The following is a 19,847-nucleotide window of genomic DNA, read 5'->3' as shown; positions in this document are numbered from 1 at the left end:
TGTTATCATTACTAAAATGTGTAATTGCTGACTTATTAAAAAAAAGAGCTAACCTCAGAAGAAGATAAAATATTAGTTTTTTAACTCTACTTAATCTATTTTAACTATATAGTTAGATGTACTTTCAAATTTCAGTATAACGATTAAACAATAAAATAATGATCTTGAAATATAGTATAAACTTACATGTTATATTCAGTCTTTTCGATATAAAATCAGCGAGATCTTTGCAGTAACCTTCATAAAGATCATTACCATATAAATTGTCACCTGGTTCTGGTTTCCTGAGCATAATATAAGGCTCCTCCTGTAATTAATAAATAATATTTATTCTCATAATATTTGTCAAAATTTTTAGAATTCTTAGTTTAACTTAATATTTCCCAAAAAAATGCATGTTCCTTCCACTTAGTGGTCAGTTTTTTTATTTAGGGTACTAAAAATTTGTAAACATAGTAGGGTCATACTTATTTTGAAAATTTTTTTATTTTGTTGCTCCCAAGGGTTTATATTATTTCAAATAATCAAAAAAAATATTCGATAAGTTTAAGCTTTTACCACTTACAATTATTGTCGTCACAATGTGAGTCCTATTTCTGTCCTTGTTTGATTTCGGTCTTGAGTACTCCGCTGATACTGGCTTGAACCCTTCCTCTTCTGACCAGTTTGCCACCTTAAGAAAATTAAGTTTTAAATATTTAATTTTAAATCATGAATAAAATAATAAATTATTACTTAGTACAATCTATTATATAATTTGATTTCCATTTCGAATTACAGTTCTACAAATAAAAACTTTTTTTGTCTATCGAACAAAACATTTTATACGATTTTTGAGTTAAAAAAATTATTTTTAAGAATAATTTTCTCTTCTGCAGTTTTACTGTATCATCAAATTTTCATTCATCAATTTTTTTATAATCAAACTGTTCTTCCTTTGTTAGAATGATAATTACTTTTCGACAATTATCTTGCAATTCTTACACGCAAAAAAATGTTTGGTTGTTTCAACAGAAAGTTCGTTTTCTGCAACCGAACTCTCTTGTTAAAATAGGACTGACCGCACACTCGGTTTTTAGTAACCAAACAAATTCGGTTGCATTTAATTCGGTTGGATTAACCAAACTGACCGTTTATGAAAACGAAACTCTATTTAAATGTGTTAATTTTTTTGTTTTTGAATTTTGAATTTAAAATAGGTTAATGTAACAAATAAATTAAAGCTACAAATAATATTTAAGGCGTTTTCTACTTTTTTTATATTATACAAATTTTTATATCTCGTTTTTAAAATTGTAAATTTTATTTCACTTACTTTAGAATTATATTTATAATTTGTAAAGTTGAAATTATTTATACTTAGCTACTTGTAGTAGTTATGTGATTCGCAAGTCGAAATATATATTAGTAATAATATAAGAAAACATGAAAATTAATTATTAAATAAATTTATTTATTCCAAAAGGTCGTAGCAGTATAAGCATGTAAAAAGTAACATATAATTTTTGCAAGATGATCGAAAGGGTACTGCATACTTTAAAAAATAAAAAAACCGATTTTTGGTCCCTAAATAGTACAGTTTCCTATATGAACGAGGGGCTAACATTTTTTAAAATTAAATTATTAATAATTAAATTAAATTTCTAAAAAAGTTAATAATATATGCCTATTTATTGTAAATATTGATTTTTTAATCAACTTTTCGAAAAATTTACAAAAAAGTAAAGCTATCACTGGAAATTAATGATACATAACTGAAAAATTTAATAATTTATACAATGATTGCAGCAATCGACAAATTTGACAAAAATAATTTTTTAAATAAAATTATTATAGAAATTTTTTCAACTTTAGCATATTTTTTAAAAATTGGAGAAAAAGTTTGAAATTTACATAGGTGAATCATTCAAGTTTTATCTTTAATTTAAGACCAAAAGAGTTTAAAAATCTTATTCGGTTCGTGAGATATATCATTATAAACGTCCGAGCATGTTTTTTGACAATATACTTTTCCAAATTCCATTTAATCAGCAGTTGTTTATAATCTCCACTCATATTAATATTCTGCTGACTCCACTGACAGATTGAAATTTAAAAACATACATAGAGTAATGTTTTTAAAGTAACAAATGAATGAGTTTGGTTACCATAACCAAAACATTTTGATTTTCGCAACCGAACAAGTTCGGTTGAGACAATCTGCCCTTTGTTTCAATTAACCGAACTTTTTGCAACCAAACCCAGATTGGTCAATTTTACCGGACTATTTTTTTGCGTGTATATTAAAGTTTCAAAATCAGCTACGTCCTGTCCTTCGGCGGCAACACGATCTGCTATTCGCTGATATGTAGCTCCTATTCCATCAGAAGCTCCTTTCCCGTTCCCAAATTTATGGTAACTCCACGAATAATTTTTAATTGTAGGATACAAATTTTTAAGTTTTCTACCGAGAAAGTTAAACATCGTTTGTTTTTTGTATTAAGTGCATGGGTCATTAATTAAAAAATGCAACGATGTCTCATTAGTTTTCTTAAATACATCGTCTAGTACAGTAGTATTCAATTATGCCTTTAAAATTTGAACGTGAAGGCATAACTGAAAAGTACTGTACTGAAGTAAGGTGTGTCCAGGTTCCTGCAACATTATGAAGTAATGACTCCGACAGACTAACTTAAAATTTGATGCCTATCTTCATTTTTATAGTAATTTCTTTACACTACAGCGTGAAAAGCGGGATTTGCTTTCAAGATCCACCAAAATGATGACTCTGGACTTCTTCGGCGTATTTAGTTGACCTATTCTCATTCCAATCCATGTGTAGCAATGCTTCTCCAATTGATAAGTTTTCTTTAAATTTCTTAGCGCATTATGCTGATGCACTACAGTACTTTCGTGTTTTAAGAATATCATCATACTTTTCTCGAATTCTTGTATCATATTTTCGAATTAAGTTTCAACTTTGTTTTTTGACATTTTCGAACATATTTTATTTTTGCCAGTTTTTTTATCGAAATAGGATTCTCTTTTTGCATAAATGATAAACTATCATCTTATATGAATGAGGAAGTGAAGCAGGAATGAGAATGTGTCAAGGAAGGGACAAATTTTTTTACTCAAAAACAACCGATTAAATTCGAATTTAAAGTGAAATCAAATTACATAAGTGATCATCAGCCTTTTAATTAGAGAAAAAAGGAAATACATACTTTTACCATTGCACTGTTAATAGTCATTTCCACGACATGAAGTGTGTAATTAAATCGTCTTCCATCTTCCTTAAATCGAATCAAACCAGTGAGTCCCTCTATTTCAACCTGAAATCATATAAATATTTTTCGTATGTGAGTATTTTCAAATGGATATCGGCTAATCAAATTTATTAAAATAAATTATTACTTCCTTGATAAAAAGAAACTTATGTTCTAGGCAAATAGTAGTAGAAGTTAAAAAGTGTGTACAAACCTTTCTCAAAAGTTTCGATATTTTATCTCCATGTTCCCAAGGTGTAACCCATCCTTGATTAGGATTGCAATCAAGTGATCTTGTCGCGTTTATTGGTGTATTTGGCACTGGTACTCCAGTCCGCCTTTGATTGCTTCGATCAGGCTTCTTTCGTGTAAATTTATTAAAAGCTTCGACAAGTACAAATACTGCATCATACATCAAAGCCGCTCCCGCCTATCATTAAAGAAGGCAATAAAATTTTTAAAAAATGTACTTAACTCTAGAATTTTAATAACACAAATATTTTTATAAAGGATGTTCAGAAACGTTACATTTCAAGTCAATTTATACACCATGTAATACTTACGGAAATAGATTGTCTACCAGCGCCAAGATGAACCGTTGGGTCCTGGCGACGCCAGCTATCAAGAAATTCTTTAACATAGGGTCGAGTGTCGTCCACGATTCGAAAACCAGTAATGTTGATAGCACCATACTCGATCACTTCGCTTTCCCAACGGTCGTCCATTATCTGTTTAAGACAAATGCAAAGAGTTAACTTTATTCACTTGGTTAACATTCAATCACAGCATTCGAATATTTATAATATTTTATATATATCTTATTTATAATTTCAATGAAAATTAGGATATTTCTCGAAGATATTCCAAGAATGTTCATAGACATTCTACCTACAACTGAGGGATATCCTAATTTCTTGATACGTCAAGGACTTTATAGGATATCCTGAAATATTGATTGCTGTTAAAGTTTGTAGTAGTTTCAATGACGAAATATTTATTTGAATATATTCATATAGTTATTCTATAGAATAACTTCAAAAAAAGACAGTAAGTTGATGAAACTCAGGAGAAAATGTAATATCTAATGTAATTTATTTTCACTAGAAAACTTACTAATCCACTTAGGAGATAATGGTACGTTCTTTTTCCGAGAGCAATGTCCCTCACATGGCTAACAACAATATTTTTAGCCATATCAGTGGGGCAGTCGAGAACGACGTATTTGACAGTCCACCTGTAAATAATTGTAGACCATGTAATTGGTAATTCTTCTAAATTGCTTCATATAAATATTTTCTGGAATATACGTGCGAATAGGCGGAACCGACAATCTTTTTGAAACTCACTATTCTAACTTAAGATTGATTTTAATAAATAAATAAAGATTAATAATTCATTTTGTTGTACACTTTTGATAAAGAAGGGAGTCAAGTTCCATTTACTTTTTTTTAATTAGTGTCATTTGATGATTTAAACTAAATTATTAATTTTGTTTTCCATGTGGTTCTTTTGATTGTTTAAAAATCTAAATGCTTTCATATGAATTTGTGGTCTTGATTACGACAACAATTTATTTTTATATAGACTCAGCAGTAATACAAATTTATTGTTCAATTATATTATTTCATTTTTATGTTCACACTGAAAGATTTGCTACTACAACTTATTCCTTGATAGACTCAGCAGAGAGAAAAATTATTTCATTTTGTACGGTTCACTACAACATTGTATGTATACTATATATACTACAACATTGTATATAGTTTTGAATTTAAAAATTATATTTAATTTAAATTACCTGTTGATTTCTTCCAATGTGTGTAAAAAGTCTATTGCCTCAGAGACATTTTGAATTCTTTTGACACTTTCCACTTGAAACGTAACATTGCCTGGTTTCAGTCCTTGATAAATTTGCTGTAATCGCAAAAGACCTGTAACAATAAAAAAAAGTACAACTTTGAGTAACGTTTAAGATTCAATACATTTAATTATCAAATAATAACACAAGCCTGCAAAAAAATTTGTCCGTTATTAAAAATTATTTCATGGGGTTACGCCACCCTGAAATTTTCAAAATATTGAATTTTTTTTCTTACTTAATTTGAAAGTCTATATTCTAACGAGTATTTTGATATGTCTCCGAAGACAATGTCTCAATAATTACGAAAGTTATGTTCATTAGAAGTCAGCGCGCCGAGAGCTGCTAGAAGCCGTTTGGCACCTTCTTAACGACTTTCCACTTTCGAATGATCTAGGGGGCCCTTTCATTATTTACGAAGGGTCCTATTCATTGTACCCCTTCCACTGTAATAGAATCTCGTTTCTAAAGATATTTTGCACCTTACGAAACTTGTCATTCTTTGGCTCCGAGCTACAGAGTAAAGATTGTTGAGTTTTATACGTAAATTTTAATATTAATTAAAAATGTCAAAAACTGTGTGCCCGGGTAGAAAGTATTAAAGGAAGTATTAAATTTTAAAATCGGACCAAATGCACAGCAAATGTGCGAAGAAGTTGACCAACGCCGAGTATCCATCGCCAACCTGAGAATCCAGGAGACGACAAAGGAGGCCAAAAAATTAAGAAGAGCTCAACAAAAGGAATCGGACTACATTTAAAAAAATTTTATCCAATTTTTTATACGGTATTTTTAGCCCAAAACATGAAGTCAATTTTTGAAGTGCTTCCATTTGCGTAAAAATTTTTTTTTCAAAAACGGCTTCGTCACTCTGTTGAAAATTTATCACTTTTTAAGAAAAATATTTGTTTACTTGTTTCAGACAAAAATTGAAATGCCAATCATGTACACCATCAAGCAGTGTTTTATGTTATGAATTTTGAACCCGTATTTAATTCAAATTCTAAACGAATAAATTAATCTCAAACTTCAATCATATTTGAAAAATTATTTTCAGAAGTAAACCATTTTTTACACTTAAAAAAATAATTATTTATTTTAAATATGTATACTTGTATGAATATAATTATCTATAGAAAATATGGCTGAGGGAGGCCCTAGTAACTAAGAGTTATTAGCTAATTGAGCGGAATGTTGGAATAACGACCATATATTACGATATATGTCGTTAAAAAGAAAGAAAATCTAGATGCAAAACAAAAAACCACCCTCAGGTTGTACGAGATTTACCCTACAGAGAATTGTCACTGACAGTTTGTTGTATTTTTATAAATGTGACTGAAATACTGCTGGATGTAACTTACCTCTGTACCGCAGTCAGTGCAAGTAATTTATTAACAGAGAGGTCGTGAGACAACAATAATGTGTGCGTGACTTTGTCAAAAATAACACTCACCATACAAGACTGTCTTTAATTTACATTTTTATAACAGTGATTTGATCAACAAAATAAAATTTTTCTTGTTATAATACTATTATATACAAAATTTGCATTTCAAAATATAATGCTCATATAATATTATATTCTTTTTTTTTCATTAATGAAACGACTTTTCTAAATTTTGGGAAAAAGTTTAAAATTTTAAAGAAGTAAAAGTTTTTTTAAATAACAAGAAGAACATGATGTACATGTTTTTTAATTTTGTACCACTAATTAATGAATTTATCAGTGCATTGTTTAAAAGAAAATATTAGCTTTGTATAATTTTAATCGTTTTAACATTCCGTTATTATGAAATGTAGGTATTGCGTCACTGCAGTTTAATAAATTTTATATTTAAAAAAAAAAATTTTTTATGTTATCAGAACACTTCTTTTATAGTTGATAATGTATTATAAAGTGATTTTTTGTTATAATACATGCAATAGAAGTTGATCATATAGTGCGGGCTATTTCGTTCAATTAAACGTTCAGATCTTCAAGTAGATCAATATCTATTATAATTATCTTTGAAGTAATATGGTGAGGGGACCTGACTCTGCAGTCTAGTCACACTGGTGCCCGGAGACCGAGCTCACATGTTCACTTGACTCGAAAGGGCCATCGGACACGGTCGCACCGCTCCCGACCAGCTCTGCCAGTATTTTTTTAGAGCAAAAATAAAACGTCTCAACTCAACGGGGCATGTCTGGAAAACGGAAGGTGGTCATCAAAGGCCGACATAGGGGTATTCAAAACTGCAAATCAACATCGACTCTCAGTACGTAATCAGAAGCTGCACAAAGTGGATGCCTCGTTAGAAAACAAACGGTTGGACATAATCGTTAGGAAAGCCAGTTGAAAGTAAAGAACAATTACACGATTTAGATTGATCAATTTCATCACTGGATGTCAACTGGAGGCACGTTCCTGGACACCCTGGAAACTCGCAAGCCGACGATTTAGCTAAAAGAGGAGCCAAGCTGTAAAAATCTAAATTTAATCGATGTTCCGAGTAAAAGAATTTATCGGGGTAAAAGGAAGTCGATTCACAATATTTTTCATCAACAATCGAAAGCACGAGCTATATTCAGGGTCGAAAACGAAATCGCCATCTCATTCATGATTTCCCTTCAAAACATGAAGGCGAATTTCTTGAGATCTCAACATTACGACACTACAGTTGATAGATTTTTTTGCAATAAATATTTCAACGAACAAACGATGATGTACGGAGTTTCACGAACGACAAAACGAAGACGAATATCTTAAAGTTATAAGAGATTTTTTTGCAGTTAATATTATCCAACGACCAAACGATAATGTGAAACGACAAAACGAACAAAAAGCGACGACGAATATCTTAATACTATAATAAAGAGAAGAGGTAAATTTATGTAAATATCTTACCTTACATGTTTAAATTTATTTATTTAAATACAAAGAATGACAATTTTTAATTAATTTATTTATATATTTATTTACAATAGAAAGTGGACAAACCCTTTCGTATAATTAGTACTTCTAAATTCTAAAAGTTATTAATGTAATATAAAAAAAACTACTGTTAATAAGCATAGTAAAATTTTGGACAAAAAATAGATTGTTCAGAAATTTATTTTTAATTTTTTGTAAAAGTATTTATAATATTTCAGAGGACGTTTTTGGAAATCATTCGAGTCTTATTTTCGGTATTAAAATCACAGTTTTGCCTTTACAACTTTTAAGAGTAGTTAAAGGAACAGTTTGTTAAAAATTTGAATAAAAGAACTCTTTTTAAATCATGTATTTCTCAAAAACTAACTAACTAATGTTGTTACTATGTCCAGCCTAAAATTTAATAATGAACACAGATCCCAAAAAATTACTTCTTTTAGTAATAATATACTAATTTCACAGCATGTAACTGTTAGATCTCGAATGTTCATTTTTCTTTTAAAGTTAAAAAATACATAAAATGGCATGGGAATACTATCCAAGTTCTTTATCACATGAGATCCTTCAAAAGAATTTTTAACTAGGTATAATCTATTTTATAGAAAATAAGAAATCCTTACTCTCATAAGGCAAGAATTTAAACATAAAAATACAAACAAAAAAGTTTTTTTTTATAATAAAAGTACATTCAATAAAACTCAAAAAAAAATTCAGTTGACATAATTTTTTTTAAACTTTTTCTTTTACGCAAGATCAATATTGATTTTCAAAGCACACTGAATGATTGTCACTCCTGCCTTGGCAAAAAATCATCACAGAGATGTAAGTAATAACTTATGAGCACTCTTTTAAATCAGTCATTTCCTCGCAAATAGCCTTCTTTCCTTTTAATTCTGTTTGAATTTCTTCCAAGCTCTTCCCTTCAGTTTCAGGTACGTACAAGTAAATGAGGTATGTCAAGATCAAAGTAATAACAGAAAAACTCCAGAATGACAAGTATGTTCCATAAGACTTTTCTATTATCTAAAACGTTTTAAATTGTAAATTAAAATTCATAACTTAAATTAAAAATCATTAAAAGCATAGACCTGAAAATTTAAACTTTTTTCCGCATAATGAATACTTCAAGATGCTCCCAAGTGAAAATTTTACGTTCAAAACAAATCCGGTGTCCAAAGTGCTCTATTTGATTAGGTTTTTAAGAAAAATGGGGTAAAAATCCCTGATTAAATATAAAATAAAAGGTGAATAAGTTAGAGCTCTAGTATAGTCACTTTTCACACGTGATAAGAAAGTTAGATGACAATCTGTGGTTAGTACTAGAAATGGTGGTATTTCAAATTTCCATGTCTTTTCCAGGTTTTCTGGGTTCTGTAGCAAGCCTGCAGCTTTTTTTTGGTGAAAGTGAAAGTTAAAATAAGATTAAGTAAACGAGCATTTTGGAAACTAGATTTGTGTTTAGCGGAAAAATTCAATTCGTAAACCCCTTTAAAAAAAAGTATTCTGAGCTAATGTTACGAATTATAATAATATTTCTACAATAAATTATATAGATTAAAGTTTTTTGCAGTTGGTTATAGAAGTTTTTTTTAATTATTTTTAATAAGGAAGGTGATGTAAGTTTCATTCCAAAAAATAAATTTCACTTAATTATTAAATTTAAATCTGATAAATTCATATATGAAAAATGTTAATCAAAATTACCTGGTAAAATTCGACTACAACAACTGAAGCAATCGCATAATATAACGCGCAAAAAATAGCGGCAGGAACTTTGACTTCATTGGGAAATATTTCTCCGATATAAGCGATTGGTATTGGATTTAATGCCAATCCATAGGAAAGGATGTAAACCACAACGCCTAGAATTGGAATCCATCGGATAGCAGATACATCGAATCCATTCACCTGTAATGTATAAAAAACTGCCACAGTTGCCAAAGATGTTGTAGCAATTGGTGCTGATATCAAAAGCAACAATCGTTTTCCGGTAGTTTTAACAGTTGCCACACAAACACATCCCGCTAATACTAACGTACAACCCGAAATCACAATGATAATATCCACTGAAAATGCATAACCTGCCTTACTAAATGTCTCTGATTGATAGGCTAAAATTGGCGGCGCTCCACTGAGAGTCAATGCGCTCAAAAGAATCATCACCACCTTAAAAGCTCGTCTACTTTCACTTTTTCTATAGATGTCCATTAACGATTCAAGGAATGTGTTACTCTCTTTACTTTCGCTATATACTATTCTTTTGATTTCGTCTAGTTCTTCATCAACATTTTTTCTATTTAAGGCCCATTGAAGTGTTCTCTCAGCACTAGTGAGACGGTTTTTCTTCGTCAAATAAACAGCCGTTTCTGGAAGCCAAATGAAACACATCAGGAAAATAATTGGCACGGAAATTGCAATCATCGATGATGTGAGTCGGGAAAAATGAAGACCTAAGGCGTAAATAATCAGCATTCCAATATTGATAAGAACTGCCATCATAGTACTGAGGAGACCTCTTGTATGTTTACTAGTGATTTCACCCAAATAAATTGGTGCTACTGAGTATGTCACTCCACAACCAACACCTGCTAACATTCGTCCAATGTAGATTGTTGTCACATTGGTTGCAAAACCAAGAAGAATCCAACTGCAAATTTTGGGAACTGAGGCTACGAGAAGGGTGCCTTTTCTGCCTATCGTATCCATAAGAAGAAATGGAATCAGTGAACCTAAACCGACTCCCACATAGAGAAAATTTATTATCCATCCGGTCTCATGATCCTCGATTGATAGCGACTTATCTTTTTTCAATTTTGGCAGTAACGGCGTACTCCAACCTTCGTGAAAACCACTATCCATTATTAGGAGGTTACCTGCAATTGTTTTAATCATTATATTCTAAGTTTAACTAATGCTTTCTCCTGATAAAATTGATGATGACTTTCATTAACTCAGAGTAAAAATTGAAACATTTAAATGTTTGATTTCTTTTTAATTTCTTTTAAATACTTACATACGAGTCCAACTAAAACTTGTCGTAAAAAGGCGTAGTCCATTTTGACAAACTATGTAGATAAATTCAACTAAGCTTGGTAAGTTTAATGGATGTGTATAAAACGTACAACTTTCCTTGTGTCATTTCTTAATCAAGAGAGTATTTTTGTATTCCAATCTGTAAATTGATGTTTTGAAGTCTAAAAATCACTTTACATAACACTACAATTGAATTACATTCCACTTTATGATATAGCAGCTTTTAAAGTTCATAAAATATATTTAGACATTTTTATTTGATAGCACTTGATCAGTTATGGTTTATTTTTTCTATTTTCTATACGTTACACTTCACAGATAACTGGAAGAACATAAAAGGTAACCTACGATGCTCTTCAACTCCTTGCTATCAGGTGATTCCTTCGCGTCCCCTGAGTCAAGAATGACTTGCTCCAAAATCCTAGCTGTTCATTTGCGAAAGAATTGACTTTTTAAGGGGCTTAATTTGCAAACTAGAATTATATGATGCGTCTACACAATGGCTTTAAATTAGGAGTACTTTCATTTGCCTAGGAAACTCGTCTAATCAATTTTTTTTTATCAGAGGAGAAGGAAACTGTTCAAAACCTCTTCTGCGTTCAACCGGTTTATCGTCAACTGAGTTCTAGTAAACAATAAATAATCTATAGTGCATATCATTATACCTCGACGTCAATTAGGTAATTTATCGAAAGAATAATACAATTTCAAGATAATGAAAAATTAAAATATTTAAGTTAAATTCTATTTTCCTCAATCTATAGAACGATTCTACAAAATGACTACATAGAGCATTCTATAGAGTAAAAAAAGTATTTTTACATAAATTCTACAAAATATTCTACTGAACTTTTTTGACTGGATTTCAGATTAAGTTATTCTCGAATCAATGGATGGTATGGAATCACCTGATACTATGAAGTTAAAAGGGCATTATAGGTTACCTTTTTGTCCTTCCAGTCACTTGTGCGATTAAAATCTTTTCCTTTAAATTAACATAATAGTTAATAATAGTTTATAACAAATATAATATTTAACTACTGATAAATATTCCTTTTCAACTTTTTATAAATATTTATTTTCAAAATATAATATTTAACTACTCGTAAGTATTTTTTTCCAACCTGCTGAATAATGAATATGACAATAATTATCCTCTGTGGAACTGTTAAAAATATTTATGAGTTTAGCTCTTTTTGAATTACATTTTTTTACTTCTATTTTGAATATGTATTTATAGATATTTAGAGATATTTTATTAACTTATTCAATTGATAATAGCATTTTAATTTCTAGAGTTACTTTCAGATAATTATATTCAGTCAAAAGTCAGTCACTAAAAAAGTTTAAAAAGCAGTTGAAAAATACAATGTAAGATACTTTTATTTTAAAAATTCCTTGACAATAACCTAAAGCATTAACTTTTTGTTAATTCTTTTTGGAAGAGTTTTCATTTAACTAGAAAATGAAAAATTCGTTGAGGGAGGATGAAAAAATGAATTCAGACAAAAACGCTTGAACCGATTTTAATAAAATTAGGAAAAATGTTAGAAAATCACCTAAGAAAGGTTTGTAAATTTACAGATTTAAAAATATTAATTAGAAAGGGAGAAATTAACCTTTTTTGAAAAATTTAAAAAAGCAAAAGATTTAAAATTTTACTTATTTTTTAATTGAACTGTCTGTTTGTTTATCTGTCTCTCTATCGTCGATATTTCGTACCCGGGCATCATTTAAAAACGACTTTTTGTAGCTAATTTTTGAAATAAATACAACCCATTTTCATAATAAATTTTTAAAATAAATAAATTTGAATTTTTAAGCCAAAACCATATTTTTATTTTTAACAATTTTTTAAATTTATTAAATGTTATTTAATTCTTTAATAAAGTTTGAGTTTATATTATCTGATAAATTAATTAATTACTTTTAATATAATTATTAAAACCAATAAATAAAATTTTTTCATTAATATATTTCTTAAAATAATAGAATTATTTTATTGTTCATGAGCTTAACTCAAAAAATAATCACATGTAATCAGAATATATTATTTATTAAAAAATTCTTAACAGAAAAGGATAATTTAAAAAATTAAAAAATAAATTCTTTATAATATTTTTATATACTTTATTTATAAAAATTATTTAGATTACTTTAGACAGCATTTTTCCTTCAAAAATAATTATAAGAATCATTCAAATTTCCTTAACCATCTTTCAAAAGTGCGGCATTTATTACAAAGAATTATCACATTATACAATAACTATTAGGTACTTCAATTAAACCGGAAAATTATCCTTAAAAAAATTAAAAAAAACATTAAAACATGTAAATTATTGCAGAAATTATGTTAATTTGAATAAAACAAGGCAAACTCGAGAATTTTTTTGATTAAAGACGAGTACGACAGTTGGTATAATATATGTTACTATGTATTAGATCATTATATATAACTAAAATTTTGTGCAATTTGAACATATAGGAATTCTAGCCATGAAGAAAAAAAAATTTTTTTTTTAATTAAATGTTTTTATTATAAGAACTTAATAGAGGTACCCGACTACACTCTTAATTGCGGAGCCAGTGAAAGTATTTCTAATTTCAATTCATTGTCACTCGCAGACAGTTGCAATCACTAGTTTGAACACTAAGAATTTTCGGTGATTTTGATTTTGTGATAAGGTTCTCACTGATTCAGATAAAGAAAGCACAAAACTGAATTAAAGAGACAAAAATTATCCTGTATAGATTAAAATAAGTTTGTTAATGAAACACTTCCTTACATCATTTCTTTAAAGAAATCACATTGAGCCTCAAAAGATATTGTGAACTAAAGTTTTGAATCTTTTTTTACTGTATACTATACTTGGTTCTTGTAGTCACTTTGTGAATAAAAGATTTTATCCAAGAACGCACAATGTGAAAGAATGAGTCTCCGTGTATAATAATTCACTTACTCTGATCAGAGTTTATATAATCACTGCTTAAATTGACTGTTTCCTAGCATTAATATAATTGAGATTTTAAATTGTTCAAGGAGAAAGGTGTAGTGGGAATGTTTAACAGGCGTGTATTTCCACAAGTATTAAATAATTATATTGAGAATTAAATGCATTCATCACTAAAGTGAATAAAAATCCATGCACTAATTAACACTTACCATAAATGCTCAAATATGGACATAAAAATTGATTTCTTAATAAAAATTAATTTACAAATAAGTCAATAGCTAAACGTCGTAATAAACAATTTTAATTGATTTCAATCTCTATAAAATTATTTAAAACATTATTTTTAGAATAATATCTCAGATATTTTATTTAACTTTGCTGCAATCAATTTATACACTAATTGATAGAAGAAACTAATAGTAAAACTTGTTAATTGTGAATTTTTTGTTGATACCAGTTTATTGTGGAATGGTGACACTTTCCTTGATGATTATAATTACTTTTTTCTATGTTGCAATTGGCTATTTTTGTGTCACAGAACAAATATATAAAAATCGTGTAATTTTCATTATTCTTATGCTAGAGAACTCAAAAGAATAATGTCTTTACTGTATAAAAGTTGTTATGAGCACAAATAAAGTCGCGTTTCCTTGAGTATGAACAAGATATGATGAATAGAAACAACTGGTGCGAGTTTAAGAAATTCAATAATCACAGGCGTCGCGCCGATTGAAAACGTTTTCCATGTTCTATAATTGCGGAAACTTGTAGATGTAAAAAAAATTATTAAATATGATAATTGCAGAGATATAGTGATGAAATCTGTATGAGATATAAAGTACAGTCATCAATGTATTTTATTTTTTTTTTCTTTGCAATCTTCCACTTACAATTAGAGCCATACCTTTCCTTACCTTCTCATCACAAACTATTTATTAAGGGTATTTGAACCATTATCACGTCACGGTTTTACAACACAAATCTTTTTCGTATCTGGTTAATGGAGCTTGAATAATTTTTAACGAAAGTTGTTGGAACATATCTACATTACTATAGGTTACTTCTGTTATAGATTGATTTAGATTTTACTTAAAAAAATTTTGTGTTAACAGTGAAAAACTTTTCACTGAGAGGTTAAAATTTGGTCAAAAATCCTTTTAGACCTAAAATTTCAATCAATTTGCTCTTAAAAGACGTAACCTATATTACTGTAGATATGTTCCAACAATTTTCATTAAAAATTATTCAAAACTTCATTAACAAAATATGGTAAAGGTTTGTGTTGTAAAACTGTGACGTTATAATAGTTCAAATGCTATTAAAGCTTCTGATGAAGCCAAATTCCTAATCTATTTTTTTATTTATTAAACATGTTTTATAATTATTTTTCATTTGCAAAAAATAAAGGTCTGTAACAGGGTGTCAACTGGTCCTTGAAGTCCTGGAATTCCTGGAAATGTCCTGGAATTTTAAAAAATGTCCTGGAATGTCCTTAAATGTCCTGGATTTTAAAAATTTTGTTTTTCCCTGATTTCCAGACAAAATTTTCTTGTTTTCCCTGGCCTTGAAGAACATTAATAACTTCTTTTTTAAATAAATATTTAATAATTACTATTTTCCTATAGGAATTAAGATTCTCAAATTCAATAACTTATGAGAATATTATAATAAAACATGAAGAAATCGACTACTCCAAGTCTTCGACTCGGAGTGATCGATTTTCTCATGTTTTATAATAAATTCAAGATAACAGAGTAATAAAATCATTTTTTATTTCATGAAAAATTATTTAACTATAAATTCAAATTTTCAAAGATTTTAATTTTAACCCTTTTCAAAATTCAATTATTTCTAAAAATTCACGCTGTAATGTTTTTAATATTCAATTATTATTTAAAATTTAAAGTGAAATTCATCTTTTAATCAATTTTAATTAGAAAATTTCCCGAGAATTCAATTATTTAAATACAAACAAAAATAATTTATTCAGTAATTGCATATTTTTTAAAATTAAATTTTCATGAAGAATTTTATCAAAATTTTTATTAATAATTGAATTCTTTTGACGAATTTAAAAAAAAATTGTAAGAATAAATGCAATTTTCTATCATTTTATTCGAAACTTTATAAAAATAATTGAAATTCTGCGATAAGTTTTGTTATTTATGAAAATAATTGAATTTTTTCAACGAATTTTATTAAAAATCTTTTTAAAGAATTGAATTCCTGTGAAGAATTTTATTTGTGAAAATAATTGAATTCCAGAAAAAAATATTATTATTTATTGAAAATAATTAATTTCTTGTGAAGAATTTTATTCAAATTTTTTTAAATCATAATTGAATTTTTTAGAATTTTTAAAAACTTTTGAAAAATAATTAAATTTCATCTAGAAATTTCATTAAAAAATTGAAAATAATCGAAATCTGACAAAGAATTAAAAAAAAAATTTTGTTGAATAATTGAATTCCTGTGAAAATGTTTATTTTTGAAAATAATTGAATTCTTGGGAAGAATTTTATTAAAATTTCTTAAATAATTGAATTGCTTAGAAGAATTTTATTTTTTACGAAAATAATTAAATTGTTTCGAAGAGTTTTACAAACATTTTGTGACAATAAGTGTATTTCTAGAAAAAATGTTGTATTTTACGAAAAATAATTGTATTCTATGACCGATTTTATTATAATTTTTCAAATTTATAAAGCATTTTATCAAAATTTTTAAAAATAATTGAATTCTCAAGAAAGAAAATAATTGATTTCTAGCGAAGAATTTTATTAAACATTTTTTTAAAGATAATTAAATTCCCATAAAAAAATTTATTTGTGAAAATAATTAAATTCTTAAGAACAAATGTATTGAAATCAATTGAATTGTATAGGGAAATTTTATTAAAATTGCAATTTAATTAACTATATCTTGTAAAGAATTTTGTCAACATTTTTTTAAATAATAGAATTAGTTATAGAATTTTATTTAAATTTTTCGAAATAATTGAATTTCTCAGACTATTTTTTTCAATTCTCTTTATATATTTAAATTCTTTCGAGAAACTTCATTAAAAAATTTTAAAATAATTGAATTGATGCGAAGAAATTTATAAAAAAATTGGTAAGTAATTGAATTCCTGTTAAATTTTTATTAAAATTTTGTTTAAATAATAGAATTCTTTTAGGAAATTTTATTAAAATAGTAGATATCAAAAATAATTGAAATGAGGAAAATGCATTTTATTTTTGAAAATAATTGAAATTTTGCCAAGAATTTTATTAAATTTTTTGAAAATAATTGAATTTCGGAGAAGAATTATTTTATTATTTATAAAGATAATTGAAATTTTGACGAGAATTTTTAAAAATTTTTGAACATAATTGAATTTATACGAAGTTATTTAAAAGTTATTTAAAAAGAAATTATTGGCAAAAATAGAAAAAATTGAAGGGTTTGTATTAGAATTCTTGGCAATTTCATAGTTTATAAGGCAAACAAAAAAGACAGAAAAATTCAGAATTTTTCTATAAATTCTAAAAATTAAATTTTTTTTGAGTACTTTTAATAAAAATCCCTGACTTTTCCCTGAATTTCTTGACTTTCCTGACTTGTGGCAACCCTGTTACATATATAAATGTCCTGGAAAAATAAGAAATCTGTTCTGGAATGTCCTGAAAATGTCCTGGAATTTTAAGTCATATTTTCAGTAGACACCCTGTGTAAAAATTAAAAATTTATGTAAGGAATTAAACTTACCATCGTGAGAGTCATATAGGTAAACGATTTTCTTCCATTTGTAGTATTGAACCGTCTCAATGATGGCTCTATGATAATCCGGCCGCATACTTATTGCGAAGTCATTGACGCCTGATGATGGCGTCAATACCTAAATAAACATCAATTAATAATTACTTCACTGTATAGTGTGAATTTTTATTTTGCTTTTTATAGCAAAAAGAAAACAATAAAGAAATTTATTTGTTTTGTTAAAAAACAACACATAAATCAGTAGTTGCGGGCAATTAATTAATCATTCATCTTGGTAATGTTGTAACAATTCAGTCATTGTTGGATTGAGACAAGTTAACAAAATAGACTTCTTATTTACTTATTCTTTGCACTTTTGGATTTTCCACACTTGAAGATTAATTTTACTTCCATTTGCCCTATTACAATTTTTTTACAAAAAAAATATTAATGTCATTTTTGAAACTCTAAAAAATAATAATAATTGACCGTATAAAGATAAAATTAATAAATTTGAAATATTCTTAAATCCTAAATTTGAAAAAAAACAACCTGATTCATAAAATTCAATGAAAAGATTGCAATAGAGTGTATATATGGAGGCCAAACTAAACAATTAAAAAAACAGAATATGTCAACATAAATACTCATAGAAAATCGTACCAAAATTAATTCCGCTTTGTGTAATCATTCAAGCCAATTTAATTATAACGGTAAAAAAAACCTGTAAATTTCAAATCTGATACTACTACAAACTTGTCAAATAAAACTTCCACATAACCTCTTAATGTCTCAACCCTGACACCGACTTCAGTTTTCACAACATGACTATATTGTGAAATTGAAATTTCAATTGAACCTTCAAGAATTATGTAGAAAGGTCACCTTTCTATATAACTTCCTATGATCAATTGTGACACTTACACTTTGAAACCACGGATTATTTGTTTTATTTGTTTTAATGTAAAGGTCCCAGTTATGGAACGCTTTCATATAATTTCGTTCATATTATGGAACAGTATTAGAAAAATTAAAATAAATGCAATTAAAATTGGTTCTAGTTATTTCAATAAATTTTACACGATATAAGAATTATTATTATTCTGTATAGTATTTAATTTAATAAGAAATGTTTAATTGCATTTTAGCTTTTAAATTAAGATTAGCCAGGCCGTTTCACATTAGGTACACTTATTATTTGCATGTCCCAATAGATGGACATCAATTGCCCAACAATTTTATTTTGGAGTAACTGCACATTTTATTAATGATAATCTGGGAAATGCATTCACTCGCTCTATATTTTATACCATTCAATGGAAAACACACTGGGATGGTAAATGCGGAACTTTTCCAAACAAATAATTTGAATGGAAAAATTGCAGGAATCACAGTCGATAATGCATCAGTTAATACAACTTTTATGAAAGAATTATCTCATTCAATTCCGAATTTTTTTTAGCATTGACCAGCACTTTAGATGTTGCGCCCACGTTTTAAATTTAAGTGTTCAGGATATGTTTAAAGTATTAAAAATAGATGCCATCAAAAAATATGGAGGAAGAAAATAATTTTGAAGGAAGGAATTTTGAGAGGAAGGAAGAGAGTGAAGCGTCAATAGAAGAAGACGATGATACAGATGATGATTCAAATCTTGAATTTCCTTTATTCAAAATTTCAAACTTGGACAACTATTTAAAATATTAAAACAATTCCGAACAATAAAAGAAAAATTCAACGTTTGACATGATCATTAGTGGAACTTGGATGCAACGTGTAATAACTCTTCTCTGCCAAAACAATTTGAAACAGAGGAAATATACTATTTCAGAATATAATTGGATGTTACTAAAATCTGTAGGCGAATATTTCATTTTAAACTTCTTTCTCAAGAACTTATTTGTTCGAAAAATATGTTATACTTCCCTTGGTAATAATCGGATTTAACATGCTCGACGATATACTTGAAGAATAAATTAAGAAATAGACAGAGGAAGATTGACAGAAATAAAGTCGATGAAATCTTATAGCCAAAGCTTCTTATAAATCATTATAAGAAAAGTAATTGGGTATATTACTCTAGTTTAGTTTTGAAC

At 27.7% G+C, this 19,847-nt stretch overlaps 2 protein-coding genes across 7 annotated transcripts in view; both read right to left on the bottom strand.

The window, feature by feature from the left end:
- The window catches only part of LOC122497856 (glutamate receptor 1), a 48,058-nt gene that overhangs the window by 9,470 nt on the left and 18,741 nt on the right, over positions 1 to 19,847 (bottom strand). For all 3 annotated transcript variants that reach the window (XM_043605214.1, XM_043605212.1, XM_043605211.1), the window contains exons 4-11: positions 17,761 to 17,890; positions 5,047 to 5,179; positions 4,362 to 4,482; positions 3,812 to 3,976; positions 3,463 to 3,678; positions 3,207 to 3,314; positions 566 to 673; positions 187 to 307 (exon numbers count right to left, since the gene is read on the bottom strand). In XM_043605214.1, coding sequence (XP_043461149.1) covers positions 187 to 307; positions 566 to 673; positions 3,207 to 3,314; positions 3,463 to 3,678; positions 3,812 to 3,976; positions 4,362 to 4,482; positions 5,047 to 5,179; positions 17,761 to 17,890 — 1,102 coding nt within the window. The remainder of the gene's footprint in view (positions 1 to 186; positions 308 to 565; positions 674 to 3,206; positions 3,315 to 3,462; positions 3,679 to 3,811; positions 3,977 to 4,361; positions 4,483 to 5,046; positions 5,180 to 17,760; positions 17,891 to 19,847) is intronic.
- LOC122497857 (facilitated trehalose transporter Tret1-like) lies at positions 8,597 to 14,713 on the bottom strand. Of its 4 annotated transcripts, none has more exons than XM_043605215.1 (4): positions 14,465 to 14,713; positions 11,037 to 11,195; positions 9,728 to 10,896; positions 8,597 to 9,046 (listed from the first exon to the last, which is right to left on the bottom strand). In XM_043605215.1, the coding sequence occupies exons 2-4, from the start codon at positions 11,077 to 11,079 to the stop codon at positions 8,858 to 8,860; spliced, it is 1,401 nt and encodes a 466-aa protein (XP_043461150.1). In that variant the 5' UTR covers positions 11,080 to 11,195; positions 14,465 to 14,713; the 3' UTR covers positions 8,597 to 8,857. The 4 variants fall into 4 exon arrangements, with proteins under 4 accessions (XP_043461150.1, XP_043461152.1, XP_043461151.1 ...); XM_043605217.1 differs by having other exon boundaries at positions 14,511 to 14,713; XM_043605216.1 differs by lacking the exon at positions 14,465 to 14,713 and adding an exon at positions 13,843 to 14,029.

This window comes from Leptopilina heterotoma, unplaced genomic scaffold, assembly GCF_015476425.1.
Source record: "Leptopilina heterotoma isolate Lh14 unplaced genomic scaffold, ASM1547642v1 Lhet_14, whole genome shotgun sequence".
NCBI classification, from domain to species: domain Eukaryota; kingdom Metazoa; phylum Arthropoda; class Insecta; order Hymenoptera; family Figitidae; genus Leptopilina; species Leptopilina heterotoma.
Note: the sequence above shows the minus strand (reverse complement) of the source record. Positions and strands in the feature narration are given on the sequence as shown.